Source organism: Dama dama, chromosome 25, assembly GCF_033118175.1.
Source record: "Dama dama isolate Ldn47 chromosome 25, ASM3311817v1, whole genome shotgun sequence".
Taxonomy (NCBI): domain Eukaryota; kingdom Metazoa; phylum Chordata; class Mammalia; order Artiodactyla; family Cervidae; genus Dama; species Dama dama.
In genome coordinates, this window is record NC_083705.1 from 36,402,402 (window position 1) to 36,427,967 (window position 25,566).

The 25,566-nt window shown below is 37.2% G+C and overlaps 1 protein-coding gene across 3 annotated transcripts in view; it reads left to right on the forward strand.

Annotated features, from left to right (window-relative positions):
* Window positions 1–22,254, forward strand: part of EMB (embigin) — a 118,685-nt gene extending 96,431 nt beyond the window's left edge. For 2 of the 3 annotated variants that reach the window (XM_061129823.1, XM_061129825.1), the window contains exons 4-11: window positions 481–561; window positions 675–858; window positions 1,322–1,410; window positions 11,477–11,604; window positions 16,831–17,110; window positions 18,115–18,148; window positions 20,285–20,339; window positions 20,895–22,254. In XM_061129823.1, the coding sequence (XP_060985806.1) occupies window positions 481–561; window positions 675–858; window positions 1,322–1,410; window positions 11,477–11,604; window positions 16,831–17,110; window positions 18,115–18,148; window positions 20,285–20,339; window positions 20,895–20,912 (869 nt within the window). In that variant the 3' untranslated portion in view covers window positions 20,913–22,254. The remainder of the gene's footprint in view (window positions 1–480; window positions 562–674; window positions 859–1,321; window positions 1,411–11,476; window positions 11,605–16,830; window positions 17,111–18,114; window positions 18,149–20,284; window positions 20,340–20,894) is intronic. The other variant, XM_061129824.1, reaches the window with a different exon arrangement.
* Window positions 22,255–25,566: the final 3,312 nt, after the last annotated feature.

The window sequence follows — 25,566 nt, forward strand, 5'->3', positions numbered from 1 at the left end:
AGTTTGATATATCTATATATATTGATATTTACATATTCCTATTTATATATAGATATATCACCTAATGGCTTTGTACTGGTATTTCAAATTCAGTGAAAATTCAGAACTGCAGGATGTTTATTTAAATTCTTCTGTCTCACAACTGCATCTTTATCCCATCCCTACAAGTTCTTAAGGATTTAAGAAAACTGGGAATGAGAGAATTAGTATATCACACAAAGTATATTCACAAAACATTCTTGTAGTAACTACCAATAACATGATTAGTAAAAGGAGTTAAAACAGTCACATCTTTCTGTCCCCACTAGTTTTTGCTTTTCCAGTTATACTGTTTCTACCTTGTCAAGAGCATGTGGCACTTCTTTAAATAGAACTCTTCCCCCTATATCCTTGTCAGCTAGCAAGAGTTTGAGTAGATTAAGATCATAGAGTTAGGCTTTTGTGATTCCATTACTGTTGCAACAAACCTTTTTTTTTCAGCTATGCCTATGAAAGAAAATAATAAAGGGAACCAAATCTGTGTTGACAGAGGAATAATGCTTCAAAGGAATGTTACATTAGGTAACCGTAGATATAGCACTATTGTTGATTATTTAAACTTTTTATATGTTGAATTTTCCCTAAATGTAACTTTTACATCTTTTTTTTTGTTTGTTTTATTTTGTGGCAAGTAGAAAACTCCAATATGCCAGTAGAAAAAAATATCACTTTAGAAAGACCTTCTAATGTAGAACTCACATGCCAATTCACATCTGGAGATTTGAATTCAGTAAATGTGACTTGGAAAAAAGGTGATACATTACTTGAGGATAATTATCTCGTCAATGCAACGGGAAGTATCCTGTATACCCAATATAGGTGAGTATACAAAATTTTAACCTGTATGGCTAGATGAAATCAGTTAAATTCTAGATACTTTTGCTGACTGAGCATTCTTTCCTTTGCTGTCACTTGAATGTTATGCTAATACTCTAATTTGCACATTTACAGAATTGTTTCTTTTTTAAATTTTTGATTAATGGCTGAGTCTTTTCATTTTCATTAAGAAGCATTTTTGAGAACTAAGCCTGTATTAATAACATAAATTATCATGAGACAGGTGCTCAGGGCTGGTGCACTGGGAAGACCCAGAGGGATGGGATGGAGAGGGAGGCGGGAGGAGGGATCGGGATGGGGAACACATATAAATCCATGGCTGATTCATGTCAATGTTTGGCAAAAACCACTACAATATTGTAAAGTAATTCGCCTCCAACTAATACAAATAAATGGAAAAAAAAAACCAACCAAACAAAAAAATAATAACATAAATTATCTTTAGGGTCGCCGTCATTGACAGCAAACAGATGGGAAGCTATTCTTGTTTCTTTGGCAAGAAAAAGCAACGAAAGGGTACATTTAATTTGAAAGGTCAGTACTAATCATTTATAGAGTAATAATTTTAAGTAATCTAGCGTTATATTCACAGAATTCTGAATCCTCAAATTTTAAAATGATTATTACAATACTAAGAAAGTCATCATATGATTTCCGTGGAATTATAAGTGGTGATGTTGAAAATGGAGTTTCCCAGTGTCTTCCCAGTTGAAAATACAGGTTTTAGTTTGAAAGACCAGGCTGCCAGGTTATTTATACATTTCTTGTAGCAGTCTTTTGAATTTATTTATTTATTTAGCTCTCTAAACTCAGAGTTCTCATAATATTCTTCTGGGTGTCTGAGTTATTGCACTCCTAACCTGAGAGATTATGCTTTTGGTGTTCTGTATCAGTGACTCTAGGACTTGAGATTTTAGGGACCTATAAAATTTCAAAATAATAAGAAAGAAAGAAAGTGATGTCGCTCAGCTGTGTCTGACTCTTTGCGACCCCATGGACTGCAGCCTACCAGGTTCCTCCATCCATGGGATTTTCCAGGCAAGAATAGTAGAGTGGGTTGCCATTTCCTTTTCCAGGAGATTTTCCCGACCCAGGGATTGAACCTGGGTCTCCTGCATTGTAGGCAGATGCTTTACTGTCTGAGCCATCAGGGAAGCTCTAAAAAAAAAAAAAATAATAATAATAATAATAAGGGGATGCACAAAGGTTGCCTGCTTTTGCTTTAATCAAATAAGGTCAAACCCTAGAATGTAATCCACAGCTCTCCCCCATGGGAAAAAAAAAAAAAAACAAGTCAAAGTATTTTACTCTCCCCATCATTAAACCAAAACTTTAAAGGTCTTAATCTCATAATATAGACTAGTTGTTCAAATTGGGTAATTATCTTCACAAAAAAATCATATTTTATGATATTAACAGCTTAGTGAATGTCACTGTCTCTGATGGTAATTGGAAAATGCAGTCTGTTGCCATGTTTTGGGCTTTGTCTCATGTTAATTTCCCAGGGCACACGAGAAATTGTTTTTTTATGTTTCCTAAAGATTGTGAAATCTGACTAGCTGCTCTGACAAAATATGGATACTGTCCCCAGAGTCCCATCAATAGCAGGATGGCCTGCTCCATCACTGCCATGATTTCAGATCTTTCCCTCATTCATGCCTCCCTGTAGTCCCTCTGCACACAGACTCATTTCCTTCAGGTGGTTTTGTGTATGTTCCTACTGAATAAATATAATAAATCCTGTATTTATGCACTTTGGTCTTTGCAAAGGCTGAATCTGTTATCATCTTTTGATTATTTTGATCATGGATGTTCTCTTTTAACCATCTTTCCTCCATTTGCCTAATTTAACCTAGTGAATGTTAGATACGTCATATAAATTTCCTTCCCTTATTTCTTTTCTTCCATTCCCTTTTCCTTTCTTCCCCTAGTTTTTTTCTCTGCCCCCTGCAACCATTCTAATGAGCTAACAGATACTAAACATGTGGACACACACACAACCCTAGTAAACAATTTATTGTGTCTCCTTTAAATGCATAAAGAAAGGCTAGAGGTCTTGAGGAAATGCCTATCAAATCTTGAGGCTCAAAGTGCCTCCAGGAGATTCAACTTTAAAAACAGCTTTTTCTCTTCATCTAAATAGGACTGTTTTCTAGAAGTATGTCCTGTCATACCTGTTCAAAGTTTAAATATTAAATTCATTTTTTCTTATTAGAACTCATAATAAATTACTTACATTACTACTTGGAACTGATCATTCTGGCCTCTAATGTGAAAAGAAGCATTTTGATTTTCATGTACCATGTTTTGGGGACTTCCTGGTGGCTCAGACAGTGAAGAATATGCCTGCAATACAGAAGACCCTGGTTTGATCCCTGGGTTGGGAAGATCCCCTGGAGAAGAGAATGGCTCTTCCAGTATTCTTGCCTGGAGAATTCCACGCACAGAGGAGCCTGGTAGGCTACAGTCCATGGGGTAGCAAAGAGTTAGACATGACTGAGTGACTAATGCTTTAACACTAATAAATTTAATGCCAGTTTTGAAGAAGGCCTCTTGATTTATATCTATTTTGAGTAACTAGGCTGATGCTGGCTTTTGTTAGAAGCACTTACACAGGTCAAGGTTTGAAATCAAGTGCTTGAGGAATACAAAGAGCCACTGAATATTTACTTTTTTGCTTTTGATAGTTTTCTTGAAGCAGTTTATTTTCAGTTTATTAGTTTTAAATGCCCACTTAACAGTGTAACTTTTAAGTGTGTCCTATACCTTAAAGATTTTATATAGTTAATACTTTGGGCCCTTCCAGATTCTTGTTGGTAAAATAATTCTGTTTATTTAAGGTGACTATTACTTGGAGGAATTATTTCATTTGAGTGTAATTTAATGGCATTTGTAGAATAATTCATATTATAGTTGTTTAGATCTTGTAAGAATTCTAGATTAGTGTATATTTTTACAAATATCCTGTATTACTGTTTTTCCATGTGGATTGCTTATGACTTTTCCTAAGAAAGGTTATCTTTTCAATTGAGTGTAGATGAAAAGCCCATTTTATCCTCTATTTGAGCCTATTTTATCCTCTAATTGATGCCCCCCCCCCCCCAAATTCTGCTATTGACTACATGAGTCAACTAGATTGCATGTGCCTGAGACCTCCAAACAGTTTATCAGCAAAGTCCCTCTGTCTCCTTTTATGGGAATTGGTTGATTTATTACTGTTGTTTTTCAGTCAGTAAGTCGTGTCCAACTCTTTGTGACCCCACAGACTGCAGCACACCAGGCTCCTTTGCCCTTCACTGTCTTCTGGAGTTTGGTCAAATTCATGTACATTGAGTTGGTGATGCCATCTCACCATCTCATCCTCTGCTGCTTCCTTCTCCTTTTGCCTTCAGTCTTTCTGAGCATCAAGGTCTTTTCCAATTAAAATTAGTAATTCCTGCTAAGGCCCACTTAACTTCAGACTCCAGGATGTCAGGCTCTAGGTGAGTGACTATACCATCCTGGTTATCTGGGTCATTAAGACCTTATCTGTATAGTTCTTTTGTGTATTCTTGCCACCTGTTCTTAATCTCTTTTGCTTCTGTTAGGTTCTTACTGTTTCTGTCCTTTATCACGCCTATCCTTGCATGAAATGTTCCCTTGAGGTCTCCGATGCTCTTCAAGAGAGATTGCCCATCTTTCCCATTCTATTGTTTTCGTCTGTTTCTTTGCATTGTTCATTTAAGAAGGCCTTCTTATTTTTCCTTGCTGTTCTTTGGAACTCTGCATTCAGATGGATATATCTTTCACTTTTCTCCTTTGCCTTTCATTTCTCCTCCTTCCTCAGCTATTTGTCAGGCCTCCTCAGACAGCCATTTTGCCTTTTTGCATTTCTTTTTCTTTGGGATGGTTTTGGTCACTGCTTCCAGTACAGTGTTACAAACCTCCATCCGTAGTTCTTCAGGCTCTCTGTCTACCAGATTGAATCTCTTGAACCTATTTGCCACCTCTACTGTATAGTCATAGGGGTTTGATTTATCTCATCCCTGAATGGCATAGTGGTTTTCCCTACTTTTTGTCAATTTAAGCCTGAATTTTGCAAGAAGGAGCTTATGATCTGAGCCACAGTCAGCTCCAGGTCTTGTTTTCACTACCTCTATAGAGCTTCTCCATCTTTGACTGTACTACAAGATTATAAAAAACCCTGAACATCCCTGATTAGTATGTTGTGGAAAAAAACATGCTGACTTTGTGTGTTTGTCTGTTGGTGACAATACAGGGGAAAGCAAAGGTCACACCTGAAGCTTGCAAAGGCTAATATGTCAGTGATTACCTTTCACCGAGAAAGAGCAGTGATGGCCTACCATGTTTTTCAGTAGAAGGTGAAATATTCTAAAGTGGACACTGAAAATTCTATAATAACAATCAGTGTTAAAATCTCTTAGTACCAAGATGCAGAAACTTTGTTGGTAAAGAATAAGTAATAGGACAAAGAACTTCTTAGAAGACATAGTGAGATTTTGAACGTACCAAGTGCTATGAAATCTCTCTTCTCCCAGCCATCTGTCCCACCTGGGAGCATCCAACAAGTCAAAGTAGGGAAGAACAGAATATAGAAACAGTTGGAACTTCAGCTTCAAAGTGTATTGATAGAAGTGTATAGTGTATTAATAGAATGCTAGTTAGCTGGCTTTGACTACATGGAAGAATCTTTTTCTAATTCAATAACACCTAAACATCCTTGAGCCGGAAGTGACACAGGCTGATATTTTCTAGTCCACAAATATGCAAATAGAAATCTCTAAGCTTACAACTCCATAGGGCTTTCATTTCCACCGAGTAGTTCCTAGACCTTACCTTCCCTGACATGTCTGAATCAGCAAATTCACTGTCTTAAAACTTGAATTCTTTCAACCCAAAGAGTGTGTGTCCTACTTTATCCAGAGTTCCATTAAGTCAACAGGACACATTAGAATGCTCTAACACTGTCCTTCTATTCATAAATATTTCTAAACATAAGCAGAAACCCAGAACCAACTTACCTCTGGAGAAGTTTGAATGAATTAGTGTTCCCTGAGTATAGTGCCTTTTCCAATTTGGATGCACATCACTCTTCTCAGCCAAAGAAAGCATACCAGAGCAGTGATTAATGCCATTTGGCTTTTAGTTTAGAGTATCATCAAGGAAACAGAAGAGATGCAAAGAATACAAGATGTGAGTTTTGTTTCCCTGTAGTATCCCTCAGTCACTGTCAATTATCTGCAGTTAACATTTAACTGGGATGCTTTCATGGCATACCCATGTGTTCCTCACCCAAACCTCATAAAATACCCAGGATTTTCTTGTAAAGCACCCTTCAGCTACCAGTTGTGGCTCCCAAGACTGTACCTCTTAGAGGCTTACTGCTGACCAATATATCTTCTGCCGTCTCAAATGTTACCTGTCTTCCACTTTTGATTCTTAGCTTGTGGGTGAATTTCAATATTTCGATCATATTTCAACACACATTCCCCTGCTGAAGCATAGCCTGATTAATTTCCAAAAAGAATCATGCTGAAATTGAGAAGCAGGATAGGTGTCTGGGAGATCCACAAGCTGGGAAAGCAGAAACTGTGCCCTTAACTGGTGCTTAACAAAACCAGTTTCACAGTCTGTCTTCAAAGCACTGCTTGTTTTAAGGTGAGCCTAGCCTGGCTCTAGAAATAACTGTATCAGAGCTACACTATGAAAAAGCAGTGCCAAATATGTACATGTTGTACCTCTCCATGTGGAATTCAAGAAGGGTGGCTCTGTTCCATCTGAGGTTTGTAAAGAACCTTGTGGCTTCAGAAAAGAATCCCTATTTAGCCAAGCTCAAAACTACTTAATCTGCAGGTCTTTCGTTGCTTACTCACTCAGTCATGTCTGATTCTTTGCAATTCCATGGACTGTAGCCTGCCAGGTTCCTCTCCATGGGATTTTCCAGGCAACAATACTGGAGTGGGTTGCCATTTTCTTCTCCAAGGAATCTTCCCAACCTAGGGATTGAACCCATGTCTCCTGCATTGGCAGGCAGATTCTTTTACCCTCAGCCACCAGGGAAGCCAGTCTTTTAATTGAGGCCTCTCCAAAAGTAGAGTTGATCTTTCCCGGTAGGACTTTATCCCTCAAAGTGCTTCTGTGTTCTCATACTCCATTTAGTAGTAAAACCACATCAGCGCTTGGGAATATTGGAATGGAGTCTGATTAGAAAGTGCTACTGAGTTTATGGTGTTTTGTCAGGAGATCCAAGAATAACTCCATTCTTACCTGGTACAGTCATTCCTCTTCACAACAAAATCTCAAATACGGAAACACACACAGAAGAGAGACACCAAAGAAAATAACGTCTCATTATCGGCCAGACTTGGCTGCAAACCTTGCTGAAATCCTTGGGTGGCTTCTTTTTTCTCAGTTAGGTCTTACTAACCTTAAACCAAAGCAGAGTCACCTACTCTTTCCCAGTCCAAGCTCAATTTGGTACTTATTTCCCCAGATAGGAGGAGAGCCCCTCCCAAACCAGAAAAAAACCATGCTGAGTATGAGAATGAGTTATTTATACCTCCAGATTCCTAGCCCTAGAAAACAAGGCCCAATCTGTGCCCTGGAATATGACCCATCCAGGACTCACTGCCTGCCGCCCAGGACTGAAAAACTGGAGGGCTGAATGAGAGTAGGGAATTTAATACCGAGGTCACCAGGGAATTCAGTTCAGCCACTGCCCAGACTTCTGTTGTCTTCTTCTCCAGTGCCTCGTGAGGAAACTGGCTCTACCATCAGAAAAATGAAACAAAATATGATGTTCTGTGGTTCAATCTAAATTAAACCTTTTAACATTGTGACGTTTAAAGTTATTGTCTTATGTTTTAGGAACTTAAAATACAGTTCTTATGTTCATGTCAGTATGTATGGTCAGTCTTCTCTTGGGTGCTTGCTTTGCTTCTGGTTTTCTTATATGGGTTCTTCTATTAAGAGTGCTGTCTGGATCTACAAATGGCCCTGAAGGGGTAGCCACAGACTGAGGAAATTGAACTGGATAACAAAAATAACTTGATCTAGTAAGAACACTTACATGAGAGATACCCTCTTTACTTTTATTATAAAAAGACACATGTGTATAGTATTTAAAAATTTAGCTCACGGTATATCAAAGTATTACTTGCTTTATTCTGCCTTATTAAATTCAGTAGGTGTTGAATGGGCCATTTCCTTTATATTCTTAGGTTTTATAATAATATGTAAAGTTATTATTCAATTTATTCTTTCTGCTCCATATACTACATAGGTCTGGAAATAATAATTTCTTTTTAACTTTTTACCAATTTCATTTCTTTTTATGGAAAGGAGAGGTAATTAGGTCCCCTGATTTAAATTGTTCTAATTTATACTTAAATTGTAATTCTTATACAAACAAACACTTATTCATCTGCTTTAGCCAAGGACTTGAATGAGTTTTTCAAGCAGTAGAATTTGTTTTACAGCTTCACAGCAAAGTTTTTAAATATATATATTATTAAAGGATGAATTGGTACCACCACCAGCATCTCAAAGCTACTGTTTTTTCATTCTTCTGGGCCTTGTCCCCTGTGAATTCATTTTTTATTTTCCATCATTTTAATCCCTTTTAATCACCTTTCTCAGATGAGCTGGGTGTTCTGTAAAGGACTCCGTTTGGATGCTTTTCCTCATTCAGGGGTGTTTGTATACATTCTTAAAGTTCTGAAATGAATTCAGATGCACTTCCAGTTCTTTCATTCTATGTTTTATTTCTTCTGCCTTCCACATAGCCTAGAAATCTTTCCTGCACATGCCAATAATCCACGCCATTAAGCTGGCTAATGTAGGAAGGCCATGGGCATTGTAAATTATAAGAAAGCTCTATTAAGAAGAGCAGTACCAGTACATGGACACCAAAAGTTTGAATTTTGTGGTGCTCACTCTATACCAAGGGCTTTCCTGGTGGCTCAGCGGTAAAGAATCCGCTTGCCAGTGCAGGAGACGTGGATTTGATCCTGGGTCAGGAAGATCCACTGGAGAAGGAAATGACAGCCCACTCCAGTATTCTTGCCTAGAGAATCCCATGGACAGAGGAGCCTGGTGGGCTACAGTCCATGGAGTCACAAAAGAGTTAGACACGACTTAGCAACTAAACCACAACAACTGCTCTACACCAAGCAACGTTACATATTGTGTTCCTGTGTTACAGTAACACTGTAGGGGAGGGTATAATCTACCTGTGTCCTCAACACTAGTAACACTGAAACTATAATTCTAACTCAGATATTTCCTGGACCTAAATCTTACGTTTGTCTCGTCACTGTCACATTGTGCTGACTAATTCAAACACTCATGATCTGGTCTTTGAAATGGACAAATAATGACCACATTTCCCTGAAAGTCCCTCAGCCTCATGGTGATCAAAAGGGACTATGGGACACTAGTAGCCTCTCAGGAGGAGTGCTCGGAATATTCTCTGGCAAGGTCGGCTCACCAGTTTCTTGTGACTGGGATGACTTCAGTCACAACAGTGACACGTGTTTCACATCTCTCCTTCCTCAGGAGCACCCTAGTGGTACATTACTAAGTGCTCATAAACTGTTAGTAGGGGTGATTATAAATTATGATTGGCAGTTCACACATTTGGTTAATGTAAAATTGTACATCATTCCATCTTGTTAAAACAGGTTTCCTTGGTTATAATAGGTATAGTAATCATTGACTTATAGATTGCTCTGCCATCTTAAGATTTCTGGAACATTTGCACTGGTGATATATCTTTCTCATTTGCATCTCTTTATTTTTAGCAGTACGTCATTCAACACTATGCTGGGCAGATTTAAATATGAAGGAGAGGGTGATGTGTGCAATTGTATTTAGCCCCATGTGAAACCATAAGGAAAATGGAAGACTTCCCACATTCATCACTATAACATTAATCACCTAAAGACAAACTGTGAAGAAATCCAACCCTATTTTTATCCCCTATACATGTGGTTATGTGGAGGGGTGTGTGTGTGTGTGTGTGTGTGTGTGTGTGTGTGTGTTAGTTGCTCAGTTGTGTCTGACTCTTTGCAACCCTGTAGACTGTAGACCGCCAGGCTTCTCTGTCCATGGAATTCTCTAGGCAAGAATACTGGAGTGGGTTGTCATTCCCTTCTCCAGGAGATCATCCTGATTCAGGGATCAAACCCTGGTCTCCTGCATTGCAGGCAGATTCTTTACCATCTGAGCCACCAGGGAAGCCCAAACAAGTGGATATAGAAGTCAGAATTTATTTTCTAGTTATGATTATTTTCCCCTTCCTCATCTTTATAATTCACATATCCATAAAATGCTCAGTTATCTTTGGGTAGTAGAAAGCCAAGAGCATTTAGAAAATGTATTTATTCTGGAAACCTAATTTAGCAACTAAAATTAATCTTTCCATTTTCCACCCTGACCTTCCCCAAAATAAAATCTAAAAATAGGATAACAAATGAATAGCAAACATTATCTATAAAATTTATCAACATAATATTATTAAAATGTACACATAATTTCAAACACTCTCTGCTAGCAAACCAACAAAAAGGAAAAACAAAACACAAAACCTGCTAAAATTAGTAAAAGAAAAAATATCAACAAAAGTCATCTTTGTTGATAAGTCTCTATCTCCAGTGTAAGTGTACACTCTCTAATACATCCCTTGAGGTCCATCAGAAGGAATTGATTTCATCATGGAGGCTACTGGTTGACCTTTATTGCTTTGCTTATGTTGTTCTGTTTTAATTTTCTTACCAGATTATTCTGGAGAAGGAAATGGCAACCAACTCCAGTATTGCCTGGAGAATCCCATGGACAGAGGAGCCTGGAGGGCTAGAGTTCATAGAGTTGTAAAGAGTTGGACATGACTGAAGTGACTTAGCACACACATACCAAATTATTCATACCGTTAAAACTTAATTTTTCTAAATTCAGTACTCAGTTTTAGTCTGTTACTAATGGCATCTGCTTCTAACTTTATGAAGTATGATGATCACAGTGACTATTAGGTGTTTGGTTTTTTTTTTTTTTTTTTTTTTTTAACAAAACCACATGTAAGAATTTTTCATCTCATTTTCTTTCTTTCTTTTCTCTCTTAAATTTCCATTGTTTGTTTCTCATCTTCTCACCTCCTCTAACCCTTTTCATAAATTTGTATGAACTAAGAATTTTAAATCCTAAAAATTTTATCTCCTTAAGTGCCATCTAAGGGTAAACTTTAAGAGAAATATTTGTTCTAAAGTAATTTAGTAGGTGGGATGAAAAAATAGACTTGTAAAACATGAAGTTTCTTTCATATCCAAAGTATGTAACAGTTTATTACAATATTTCTAACTGTTATTGGGCTCATAATAGAAGACCTTTCTTCTGTTTCTATACTACTGACAATTACGTTGCACTACATACCTACTACAATGGTCTGTCCTAACTACCGTACATTGATTCATTTTATGTAGAACTAAAACTACAGAAAGAAAATCATATATAAATGAAAAAATGAAAGGATAAATTCTATTCAACTTAAATACATCCCCCCATTCAGACTTTTTTAGTAATATGTATATTTCTACATTTTCCTTAGTTCCTGAAGTTAATGGAAAAACCAAACCATTGATCACTTACGTGGGGGATTCAGTTGTCTTGATGTGTAAATGTCAAGATTGTCTTCCTTTAAATTGGACCTGGTACGGTGGCAATGGGAGTGTACAGGTAAGATAATATTTCTTTGGCTTACAAAATAAACACACTTATTTGATAAGTAATAAGACTGCATTATACTCAAAGTTATTAGGACTATTTCTACTTCTCTTATCTTCTTAAATACATGATCATGGAGAAAGAGCAGTGATGAATGGAGTTGTTTCATGTTTTTAGCACTTTACATTATACATCTGAAGATACTCCCAATGTTTCATTAGCTGGTACTTTGTTTTTACATTTAGCAATTTACTTAAATTCACTGAAAGTTGCAATTCATTTTTAGTTGATAAGCTTAAGTATAACCCCAACAGAAATGATTTTTTTTCTTTATCATTTCATGAAAGTAACTTGAAAAAAAAAAGATGTTATCTTTTCCTTCTTCTGTCTCTGGAAACATTTGTGATGGAATGTAATATAGTGGCACTATTTAAGGAAAGAATGAAAATTAGGTAACTTAAACTTAGGTTTTGGGTTCTTTTAGAGTCATTGACCTCTGTTAGGCCTCTAGGGACCTAAGGGAAGCCAGATACTTTAAATTCCTACTAAAAAATGAATGACTTTTCAAAGACCTGATATTAAGAAAAACATGCTGCTGCTAAGTGCTCAGTCCTGTCTGACTCTCTGCAACCTAATGGACTGTAGCCCACCAGATTCCTCTGTCCATGGGGATTCTCCAGGCAAAAATACTAGAGAAGGTTGCCATAACCTCCTTCAAGGGATCTTCCCAACCCAGGAACTGAATCCAGGTCTCCTGCATTGCAGGCATATTCTTTACTGTCTGAACCACCAGGGAAGCCCAAGAATACTGGAGTGGGTAGCCTATCCCTTCTCCAGGGGAACTTTTGGACCTAGGAATTGAACCGGAATCTCCTGCATTGCAGGTGGATTCTTTACCAGCTAAGCTACCAGGGAAGCCCGCATATGTCATACTAGACAAAAAATAGACAAATCTAATTACATTGAACTTTCAGAATACAGTCTGTGCTTCTTTCCATCTTACTAAGTATCTCTCAATTTAGCCCCAAGCATGGATCATATTAGGATATAAGAAAAGTGCAGCAAAGAGAGTACAAGTCAAAACTTTAGGTCAAGTGTTTTTTTAAAATGTACATGAACCATCTGCATCAGACTCAACCTGTGGTGCCTACTAAACATGCAATGCTTTATCAGCCCTGAGGTAGAGAGTACCTTTGTAAAAAGATCACAGGCAATGCTGTGCACAGAGAGCCAGGTTGATATAATTTTTGGCAAATAATAAAATCACAGTTCTTCATCAGATAATCTCCAAGAATACTTGTATTCTGATTAGAATTTATTGATCACTGCAGTTGAATGATAGAGCAATGAAGGCAGCAAATGGCATAAGAATAAAAGTTAATTTAAATAGATTAAATAAATCAGCCCCCAGATAGCTTGGTATGGATCTTAAAAGACTAAAGAAAACCCAGTGAATTCTAGAAACCGAATTGACTGAAAAACAGAGAAATTGAGCTTTGAAAAGACAGAAAGTATACAAACCACCTTCTTTACCAGACTCACAGGAAGGTCTACTAGTCCTTCTACATCAGCTTCAAAGGCCTGAAGATTTCCGTTCCAGTCTGAGGAGCTCCCAGTGTCAAGAACCAGGGAGCTTCCTTAATAGGAATGATCAATTTAATAGCTTTATTAACTTAATAGTTGATTTAATGAATGTATACCTGCACTTGTGAAGGAGGAAGTACTTTGAACAACTAGTCAGGGATTCTAACATGAAGCCTGGAAGACTGGAATTTTCCTGTATGTCTACTTTCAATAGAATATTTACCCATGATGACTTGCATGCTGTAGTTTCAAACACTCAGTGCTAAGCACTTAACGAAAAGTATCCTTTTCCTTTGTTTGCTACCTCTGAAAGGTCAAACTCTGATAAGAATTGAGCTATGTAGCAGTTCAGTAGAGTTGCTCAGTCTTGTCCGACTCTTTGCGACCTATGGACTACAGCACCCCAGGCATCCCTGTCCATCACCAACTCCCAGAGCTTACTCAAGCTCATGTCCATTGAGTCAGTGGTGGCATTCAACCATCTCATCCTGTTGTCCCCTTCTCCTTCTGCCTTCAATCTTTCCCCAGCGTCAGGGTCTTTCAGTTGAGTCAGTTCTTCACATCAGGTGGCCAAAGTATTGGAGTTTCAGCTTAAGCATCAGTCCTTTCAATGACCACTCAGGATTGATTTCCTTTAAGATGGACTGGTTGAATCTCCTTGCAGTCCAAGGGACTCTCAAGAGTCTTCTCCAACACCACAGTTCAAAAGCATCAATTCTTCTGCACTCAGCTTTCTTTATAGTCCAACTCTCACATCCATACATGACCACTGGAAAAACCATAGCTTTGACTAGATGGACCATTGTTGGCAAAGTAATGTCTCTGCTTTTTAATGTGCTATCTAGGTTATTCATAGCTTTTCTTCCAAGGAGCAAGAGTCCTTTAATTTCATGGCTGCAGTCAGCATTGGAGGTGATTTTGGAGACCCCCAAAATAAGGTCTCTCCCTGTTTCCATTGTTTCCCATTTATTTGCCATGAAGTGATGGGACTGGATGCCATGATCTTAGTTTTCTGAATGTTGAGTTTTAAGCTAACTTTTTCACTCTCCTCTTTCACTTTCATCAAGAGGCTCTTTAGTTCTTTACTTTCTGCCATAAGGGTGGTGTACAATCTGCATATCTGAGGTTGTAGATATTCCTCCCAGCAATCTTAATTCCAGTTTGTGCTTCATCAAGTACAGCATTTCTCATGATGTACTCTGCATATAAGTTAAATAAAGAGGGTAACAATATACAGCCTTGACATACTCCTTTCCCAATTTGGAACCAGTCTGTTGTTCCATGTCTGGTTCTAATGGTTTCTTCTTGACCTGCACACATATTTCTTAAGAGCAGGTAAAGTTGCCTGGTATTCCCATCTCTTGAAGAATTTTTCAGTTTATTGTGATCCACACAGTCAAAGGCTTTGGCGTAGTCAATAAAGCAGAAGTAGATGATTTTCTGGAACTCTCTTGCTTTTTTTATGATCCAATGGATATTGGTAATTTGATCTCTGGTTCCTCTGCCTTTTCTAAAGCCAGCTTGAACATCAATAAGTTCACGGTTCATGTATTGCTGAAGCCTGGCTTGGAGAATTTTGAGCATTACTTTACTAGCGTGTGAGATGAGTGCAATTGTGAGGTAGTTTGAACATTCTTTGGTATTGCCTTTCTTTGGGATTGGAATGAAAACTGACCTTTTCCAGTCCTGTGGCCACTGCTGAGTTTTCCAAATTTGCTGGCATATTGAGTGTAGTACTTTTAACAGCATCATCTTTTAGGATTTGAAATAGCTCAACTGTAATTCCATCACCTCCACTAGCTTTGTTCTAGTGATGCTTCCTAAGGCCCCCTGACTTCGCATTCCAGGATTTCTGGCTTTAGGTGAGTGATCACACCATTGTAGTTATCTGGGTCATGAAGATCTTTTTTGTACAATTCTGCTGTGTATTCTTACCACCTCTTAATGTCTTCTGCTTCTGTTAGGTCCATACTATTTCTGTCCTTTATTGTGCCCATCTTTGCATGAAATGTTCTCTTGGCATCTCTAATTTTCTTGAAGAGATCTCTAGTCTTTCCCATTCTGTTGTTTTCCTCTGTTTCTTTGCACTGATTACTTAGGAAGGCTTTCTTATCTCTCCTTTCTGTTTGGAACTCTGCATTCAAATGGGTATGTCTTTCCTTTTCTTCTTTGCTTTTAGATTCTCTTCTTTTTACAGTTATTTTTAAGGCCTCCTTAGACAACCATTTTGCCTTTTTGCATTTCTTTTTCTTGGGGATGGTCTTGACCACTGCCTCCTGTACAGTATCATGAACCTCCATCCATAGTTCCTCAGGCACTCTGTCTGTCTAATCCCTTAAATCTATTTGTCACTTCCACTGTATAATTGTAAGGGATTTGATTCTGGTCATACCTGAATGGTTTAGTGGTTTTCCCTACTTTCTTCAATTTAAGTCTGAATTTGGCAATAAGGAGTTCATGATCTAAGCCACAGTCAGCTCCCGGTCTTGTTTTTGCTGACTGTGTAGAGCTTCTCCCATCTTTGGCTGCAAATAATATGGTCGATCTGATTTCAGTATTGACCATCTGGTGATGTCCATGTATAGAGTCGTCTCTTGTGTTGTTGGAAGAGGGTGTTTGCTATGACAGTGCGTTCTTTGGCAAAACTCTGTTAACCTTTGACCTGCTTCATTTTGTACTCCAAGGCCAAATTTGCCTGTTACTCCAGGTAGTTCTTGACTTCCTACTGTTGCATTACAGTCAGCTATAATGAAATGGACCTCTTTTTTGGGTGTTAGTTCTAGAAGGTCTTGTAGGTCTTCATAGAACCATTCAAATTCAACTTCTTCAGCATTACTGCTCGGGGCATAGACATGGATTACTGTGATATTGAATGGTTTGCCTTGGAAATGAACAGAGATCATTCTGTCATTTTTGTGACTGCATCCAAGTACTGCATTCCAGACTGTTTTGTATACTGTGATGGCTACTCCATTTCTTCTAAGGGATTCTTGCCCACAGTAGTAGATATAGTGGTCTTCTGAGTTAAATTCACCCATTCTAGTCCATTTTAGTTCACTGATTCCTAAAATGTCGATGTTCACTCTTGCCATCTCCTGTTTGGCCACTTCCAATTTGCCTTGATTCATGTACCTAACATTCCAGTTTCCTGTGCAATATTGCTCTTTATAGCTTTGGACTTTACTTCCATTACCAGTCATATCCACAACTGGGTGTTGTTTTTGCTTTGGCTTCGTCCCTTCATTCTTTCTGGAGTTATTTCTCCACTGATCTCCAATAGCATATTTGGCACCTCCCAACCTGGGGAGTTCATCTTTCAGTGTCCTATCTTCTTGCCTTTTCATACTGTTCATGGGGTTCTCAAGGCAAGAATACTGAAGTGGTTTGCCATTCCCGTCTCCAGTGGACCACGTTTTGTCAGAACTCTTCACCATGACCTGTCCATCTTGGGTGGCCCTACACAGCATGGCTCATAGTTTCATTGAGTTAGACAAGGCTGTTATGTATAACTTCTCACAAATTTCAATATGCCCTTTTGCTAGTAAGCTGATTTCTTGGTACTGTATTGTAGCTTTCACTCAAAACTAGATCATTCAGGACATACGTTTTTTATGCACTATGACAGGAATGGATTTTAATGTCTCCTTATATTAGGTTCCTATTGGTGTTCCAGTGAATGATAAGCATGTGATCAGTAGAAAACATGCTAATGAAACAAGCCTGAAGATAACGCAACTTTCAGAGGACGACCAGGGAACTTACTGGTGCCATGCAATATTCGAGTTAGGGGAGAGTGAAGGACACGTTGAACTCGTCGTGCTCAGCTATTTGGTACCCCTTAAAGCATTTTGTGCAATAGTTGCTGAGGTTGTTCTCTTAGTGACTATTATTCTGCTTTTTGAAATGTATACTCAAAAGAAAAAGAAGCCCTCAGGTAAGATTTCTTTTTTTAGATAACATTCTCATGTTATGACTTACTACATTACAGTGGCTTTAGAGTTTTGGGGGAAAAAACCTAACTTTTGTTATTTGTAGTGGTATTTATGTTAATATCACTGATGACTGTGAGCTAGGAGCTTATATTGATGGACTTCTTTTTTCAACTTCCTAAAAAGCTTTAGTGTTAAAATATGCCTTTTATCCCCCCTTTCTTTGGTGTTACTGGTACCAACACACCACTTAAGTGATAACATGCTTTGGTACTAGAATATTAGAAAATTCTGAGATAACTTAATAGAAAAGATCTCAAAGATAAGCAGTTCTTCTTTCACTTAGATAACTAGTTTTTAAAAATGTTTTATCAAACATTTTTCAATTCTCATGAAAGAGACATTGCCTGCCAGATCTGTTTTCATAGCCTGTTCCTGATGGATTACAGATTGAGAAACCATTGGCCCCCTAGGAAAATTTATCTTGCATTCTGTATTTTTTCCTATTTTGTGCTGTTTAGTAACTTTAATAATTACAAGTCAGTCAGTCCTATTTTTGATGATCCCAGGCACTAGACTAGGCTTGATCAATTTTTGTCAGTTATACCTCAGCATGTACCTTGTGTTTAGTGGACTGTAAACAGCCAGGTTCCTCTGTTGATGGGGTTTTCCAGGCAAGAATGCTGGAGCAGATTGCCATGTCCTTCTCCAGGGGATCTTCCCCACCCAGGGATTGAACCCGTGTCTTCCATGTCTCCTGCATTGCAGGTGGATTCCTTTTGCACAGAGCCATCAGGGAAGCCAGTGTTTTGCTTGATCAAAGCTGCAAGTCAGGAGAGCAGGGGAGGAGTGGACACGGCAGACCTGCCGCTGTCGCCTCTCACTGCAGAGCAGGAGAACAGCATGGGCAGTCAGGGATAGAGAATCCAGGGGAAAGTAGAATTGAGCATATATGTTCCACAAGAATAATAAACCAGCCTTACAGTTAAGTTCTTCTTTTGTTATACAGATGATGGGAAAGAATTTGAACAAGGTGAAGAGCTGTAAGTATTATTTTTTATAGAATAATTTTCCCTTGAATAAAATACAGATAAATATATTAAATAAAATGTTTGCAGCTAGAGGAAAAAAAGGTACAGGAGTATATTGTGTGTTATTTTCTGCACATGTCCATTTGTGGTGAAGAGTGGCATTTACCTGTCTGCAACATCTCGCTGTACTTCCGTTTTCCCTTCAACAAAATGGGTTTAATGACATTACCACATAAGGTTTCGGGATTAAATGGCTTTCTCTGTGTAAAAGTGCTTAGCGTAAGCTTTGGTTATGGAATGCCTTCTATACCTGAGCATCTATGTTTCTTTAAAGTCTCTATCACTGATTTTATTTCTCTGTCATGTTGAAAATCACTGACCTAAGATTCTATTTGTTATTATTTTTCTGAGAACACAAATTGTGTCACTATTTCTTTTACAGTCCCCCTTGTTTAGAGTTGAGCTGAGCAGGAGGTGAACTAGAAAGAAAATTACCAGTGACGTCATTTGGTTTGGTGACAGTGGGAGTTGTTGGTTCCACCATACCAGGGAACGGAGAGTGGCGCCCAGCTCCACTGGGCTGAGGGAGTTGCCCGAAACTGGGTTTGAAGTTCAAGTATTAGAGCCAGGGTCTGGAAAATGAGACCAGAGTAAAGCAGCCAAAAGAAACCTAGGAAAAGGGAAGCCTGAGCAACTATTACCAGCCCAAATGGACACTTGGAGTCTATCTTTGTCAGTCAAGACAAGCTTTGAGGTGTGAGCGCTATAACCACAGTTAAATAGCAAGACCAGGGTGGATAGTTGTCATGCATATATTCATAGACATTATTCAAATAGTTATTTTTACTCACTTCACTCAAATTAACAGGACACAAGTTTCTAAAGTCAGGGCATACAATAATTATATCAAGAGTTCCATAACCCCAGATAAGGGAAAAAAAAACAACAAAAACTGTTAGTCTTAGAATCAGACTCTTATGATTGAAAAGGATGTGAACCTCTTTCTGGAGAACTTGTTCGTATTAATTTGAACATGTTATCTTTCTGATTTGCATGTACTGATAAACTTTCTTGCACTTGGAATCATGAACAACATGACAGCTACTCAGATATTTGAAACAATTATTCCCTTGCCTGGATTCTTTTGTTCTCCCAGCCCAGCCTCCCCAGTGTTCCCCTCCATTTCCTCGCAGTCACATTTCTCATCTTTAGGTTTTGTTAGTATCTTTAGATTTAATACAAATATGAAGGGCACTTGGACTCATTTAGAGCAGCCTTTCACCAATGCTTTTTTAAGAATTTTTAGTTTAGGAGATAAATTTGTCTTTAAAGAGAATATTGTTTATCAATATATTTTATATTTGATGCTTATATATGTGTTTAGATACCAGCCATTCACAGAATGAATGACTTTTAAAATGACTTTTAAAAATAGTAGGAAGAGTATAATAAGCTACTCATTTCAAACAGTTCAGTGAAGAGCTCATTAATTTATCTACTTTATCTAAGAGCTAATTAATTGATCCACCAAGATATTTAATCCACACAATTTTACCTACAACTCCTCCTCCCAATTTTGGTGTAACTGATTATGGTTGAATTTATTATCTGGTGAGACTAGTTTAATACACTCAAGCCTGCCCATAAGATCTAGAAGGGTATTAATTATGTACCCTTGTAACCTGGTTTAGTCTTTCTTAAGAATCTGGAGCCCACGTTGTGGTCTTATTCTGATGCACTTTGAGGAGACAAAGAGCCATGCTTAACCTCTAGTTCAGTGTATAAACATGTTGGATTATAGCACCTTTATCTACACACTGGCTGACCTCTAGAGTGGCTATTATCTTGATCAGTCAAAGCAACATATGTTAGGCCATATACTGAAGCCTTCACTCACGCTTGGGGAAAAGCAGTTCTCTCTGCATAAAATAAACAGGCCTTTGTCACTCAGCTGTGGTAATGGTTCCTCTCCAAGCAATGGCATGCAAATAAAATCAACGTTATGAGTTAAACACCATTTTTAGCAAGAATAAATCCTATCTGTATTGACCTCATATTTTAACTTGATGGCTATGATATAGATGGTGTACTGACTTAGTCTGATGCAGTGTAAACATATAGTAATTTCCTTTTTTGTTTTCTATACAGGAAATTGGACGATAGCAATGGTATAGAAAATAGTGGCCCCAGGCACAGAAAAAATGTAAGTTGCTTCCAAATGCTTACCTTCTAAATAAAACGTTATGCACAGCCTGTTAATCCATCTCGTTTTTTTAGTTTCATAAAAGACCTAGTCATTCACTATGTGCTTGGATATTATAGGAGAATATACTAGTTACACAGTAAATAAATGGCATCCTTTTTCCACCAGAGAACATGTAACAACCAATCTAAAAGTGAATCGGTTGCACTGCAGATGTACATTTTTCTTCTGTCACCACAGGCCGAGTTATTTTATAACTTTTTATGTAGTCTTATTTTTTTTTCTGTTTCAGTTTTTCTGGATTCTCCTGTTTTATCCTCACATATTCCTACACGTCTAGTCTGTGAATGAATCAATATTAGTTTTATTTCTTTACTGATAAGGATCAAAATTTCCTTATTTCATCATGTTTCTCTTGAGTATTTAGGAACTGTTTGGTTTAGCAATTTTGTATCACCTCCTTCCAGAAATTTTTGCTTTGCTAAAATGATAATAAGTTGTTACAGAATAACCAGGATGTGCTAATTATGTTTCATTATGCTTTATGTAACTCAGGAATCCGTGGGCCAGTGAGGGACAAACATCATGTCAAGAGTCCCAGGAAGACGTACAGAGAGTTTGCATTTCAGCTTTATTTCTGCTTCTTGTTAAGAACGTGTGATTTTTTACTTTTAAAAGGATGAAAAGTTTATGTAAAATGCTCAGTAGTAGCTTTGTAAATAATATATGCAATTTCAGATCTACAGATATATTTTCATTCTGTATTTTACAATAAAGCAAGGTAAATTGTATTAAGTATGTGCTATGAGCTATAACCCAGGATAATTAATTTCATTCCAGTCCTTAAGGGACATGCAGAACAGACACCAGCAAAACCAGAGTGAATGAGTGAATGTCACTCAAGACCTGTTTATAACCAAAGAATTCATTAAAAACAAAGCTTTGCCATTTGTCTTAAAAAGGTTTTTTCCCCAATCATGTTTACTAGGTGTAGAAGTATTTGTAATAATTTCATGTAAAGTTCATTCTTCAGTCATATTGAAAAGAAGTGTCATCAAGGGGAAATTAGCACTTTCTACCTTTGTTAATGATGGTTACTGTGCAGTCACCACAAGGAAAACATACTTTTCCTATGAAAACATTGGTTGAAGGCAAAGAAATAAAACCGTACACTTGCCCCGATTCTCCATCACCACAGAAGCAAATTTCTCAGTCTCATTCCACTCATCTCCACTGTTTCCCCACATTAAGCTAAAGTGATTCTTAGACTTCCTAGAGAGCATTTATTTTAAGCTGTGGGTTTTGGATTTCTTCAGTTACAGCTGTTGTTGATGTAGGATTAAGGTTCACATAGACATGATGTCTCACTGCTATAGGCATGCTTCTGTGTTTCATGGTGTTATCCATGGCTGGCTAAATATCTCAAAAAGCATCATTAGTGGATTATAATACTAATGCCTTTGTCTGAAATCAAGAAGTATTAAAGTTATTCTATGTTGTTGCCAGTGCCTTAGGCTTTCTATTGTGTGTATAACTAAACTATCTTATAAAACTCATTGTAAGCAAGTCGAATGAAATCTGAATAGACATGAAAAGTTGTCAGTGGCTTTGAATGGAATATTGGTATCATGCAGCAGGATACTAGGTTAGGTTGAAGACAATATGTGAAGCCTGCTGAGGGGTCCTTGGTGCTTATGAGTCCACTGTCCCCCAGCTCACAGTGCAGCAGGGATCAGAACAATTACAGGCAAAGAGGGACGGTTTGGGATGGTGGTGAAGAATCCACAGTCTTGGTGACCTAGGGGATTAATGCTTGAAAAAGAGAAGTTCAATTATTTGAAAAAAAATGCTTTATAGAAATTTGTATGATATTCTGGGTGAAAAATTATAATAAAATTGAGATAGTGAAAAAGTATGCTTTATATGGCATCTTAACTAATGTTAAAATATTACTAGTATGAATAATACACATGAAGTGTGACTGTTTTTCTGTTCGTTGCAGCACTGTTTTGCATAAAACATGTGAACTATCCACAAAAGTTTTATTGAATAGACTACATCATTTAAGTAATGACAGGTTTTGTCATATTCTTGTCTCAGAGCCACAAGCCACGCATTTGTTTTGGTTTGGTTAATTATTAATTTGACAAAATGATCTTGGGTGGTATCTCTATGATGGCAACCAAGCAGTTCACTTAATCTGAACAATTTGAATTCAATGAAAAATTAGTCAGACCCGCTTTTTGACTAAATCCAATTCAAATGCATTTGTGACTAGATATATACAAATCCCTATACAATTTGTAGCTCATGTGCAGTATGTATTCTTTTATTTTGCCACCATTATTTAGACTAAAATGATTCTCAGGCAGAAAAATTGCTGTCCCAATGTAAAATAATCTGAAATATTTATGTAGTAAATTGAAATTTTAAATGTCAGTGTTTGCTATTTTTCCTAGAAAAGAAAATTAAGTCCAGTAACTTTAAGCAGAAAAGGTACTCAGGAAATTAAAGTTGAATTTTGACTTTTCAGAGTCTCTCTGGGGAACCTCCAGAAAATTATTTCACCACTGTTCGGTTAAAAAATGTAATGCTTTCATTAAGTAACCTCATGGAAATGAATGGATTAACTAAAAATGACCAATTGTAAATTGACTAAGCAAGCAGAAAAGCTGAAGTCAGAAAATTATGCCACCTTTATATATTAGACACCTTGGGAAATTCTATTCATCTTTCCAGCTAACAGAGTTTTGCTGCATATTAAGTAGATTTAATGATGTCTTAAATTTCCCAGGTATTTTCATATTCAGTTTATGCTTTAATATAAATCTTCACTTTGTAGTCTTTCTTTATTTTTTCTTAGCATCTAGTTACCCAGGCCGAAACCTAAAGTTCACTGTGCCATTTTCTTCTCCTCTATTAACTAATATTTATTAGTCATGAATCTCTGTTCCTTTGGCCTCATCGCCTCCCCTACCTCCATGCTCACCAGCTGCAACAGCTAAGGTCTTGATTTTCCTACATCTGCCTCATCTACTGTTAATCCATTTTGTGCATTGCTTTTTGTGTGTGTGTGTGCACTTAGTTGCTCGGTCGTGTCCAACTCTTCGCAACGCCATGGACTGTAGCCTACCAGGCTTCTATGTCCATGGGATTTTCCAGGAAAGAATACTGGAGTGGGTTGCCATTTCCTTCTCCAGAGGATCTTTCCACCTCAGGGCTCTAACCCACATCTCCTGCATTGGCAGGCAGGTTCTTTACTACGGAACCACCTGAGATGCCTCTTTAGCATTGCTGCCAGGCCATATTTCTAAAACACAACTCTCACTATGGAGCATAGTGTCCCAGCTCCCATGACAGACCTCTATAGGCTCCCCTTTGCCATATCTTAATGCTGCAGTTTTTCCCCACTGTCTTGATTTAGCCTTGACAAAGAGAGAGTCTATCCAGAATACTGCCCCTGTGCTCCTCCCCTTTGATGAACTCAAGTTTACCTTCAAGACTTGAATCTGATGTGACTTCCCGGCAGATCCCTCATTCCCAGTTGACTGTGTACCATCATATGTGCTCAAATAACTCCCTATTTTTTGTGCTTATTTACCTGTATTATACATATGCTTTTATATGTCTCCTTCTTGGATTCTGATTTTATTTGCTTGTCCTATACCTACCACAGAGAAGATACATTGTAGATGTCATGAAGTGTGTAGTGAATGGATAAATGTATAGGTAAAAATAAAATTTTATAAATTTATACTTATTTTTAGAAGAACAATCTAAATTGTGACATCAGAAGTGAAACAAAATATTTTAACAAAGATAAACCAATCCTTTATAACTTCAGTGTTTGCTTCCACTTCTTTGAAAAACAGTAGCAATATAATAAAAACTTCTGTTGAATTTTAATAATGTGTAATAATGAGCAAAGAGAGTTCTGATTCCTGAACTATTATACAGGGTATTATACAGTCTTTCAACTTATCTAAATTACCATTGTCATTTATTTTTTATGGGTAGTGCAAATGTTAACTTTATTTTTATCCTTTATTTCATTAAGGTAATGTATTGACTTTATATATATATAAAGAATTTTAGCAATTGTAGTTCTCTGCATGGCACTGTAGATATTAGTGTCCACTCCACTAACTTTCTTATTCCTCCTCCCTGCCAATACCTCATAGTCCCTTAGAATATCTCAGAATCCAATTCAAAAATTTATCTTAAATATATTTTTTAGAAAACTTTCATGGTTTAGTTTTGGTCCCTGTAAGTTTGTCTTTACTTTGGTCTCTGTAAGTTTGTATTTGATAATCAAATACATCAAAAAGAATGTCAGTTCTGCTCACATACTTCCTGGGTTTTCATCTTTGAGGCATTTAAGCAGATTTATGCAAAATTATTTACTGAATCTACTTCTTTATAGAAAATGAATCTTCTCTAATGGAACAGGTTTTGCAATGAATTAGGTACTTCCTATTAAGATTTTTAGGTGGGAGCAAGTTCAAAAGTGTGTGTTCTAGTATTAATTAAAAGGCACACTGACCTATTCTAGCTTTCTCTGAATTAATATTTATTGAATGAATGAAAAATAGATGAATGACTCAATTATTTTGGAATCTTAAATTATACATATGCATGTTATCTACTTTGATTTTGATTAATTAACTGAATTTATCTTCTCTAGCAGAGATATAAAGAAAACTGGAATCCTATGTGTATTTCTTTCACATGGTATTTAGGAATGTATTTGCAGTATATCTGGAAGGTCAGTTACATGTGCAGCTTATCAACTGATTTCTTTATTGATGGTATATCATATTGTTAAATAGTAATGACTCACATTTGTTGAGTGCTTAGCATGTGACAGGAACTGTGCTAAATACTTTGAAATGTTTTATCCCATTTAATTTCCACATCACCTTATGCTATAGAAACTATTACATACTTTGCTATACATGAGGAAACAAGCTTGAGAGATAAAGTATTTGGACTGGGAATTGAAATTCAAGGACTTCTCCTTAAGAGTCTAGGTTAAACAACCATGGTGAACAACTTTGGCCTTCTACTAAGGAGAGTCTTAGAAAAATCAGGCTATTATCTATAAACTGTCTTTAAAAAAAAATTGGACTTCTTTAGATGGTTAGTTAAATAATAAGTTCCATAATTTTATTCTTAAGGCTTATAGAACCTATGCTGTGGCATATTTATGCTATCCCTGCAGTGGTGC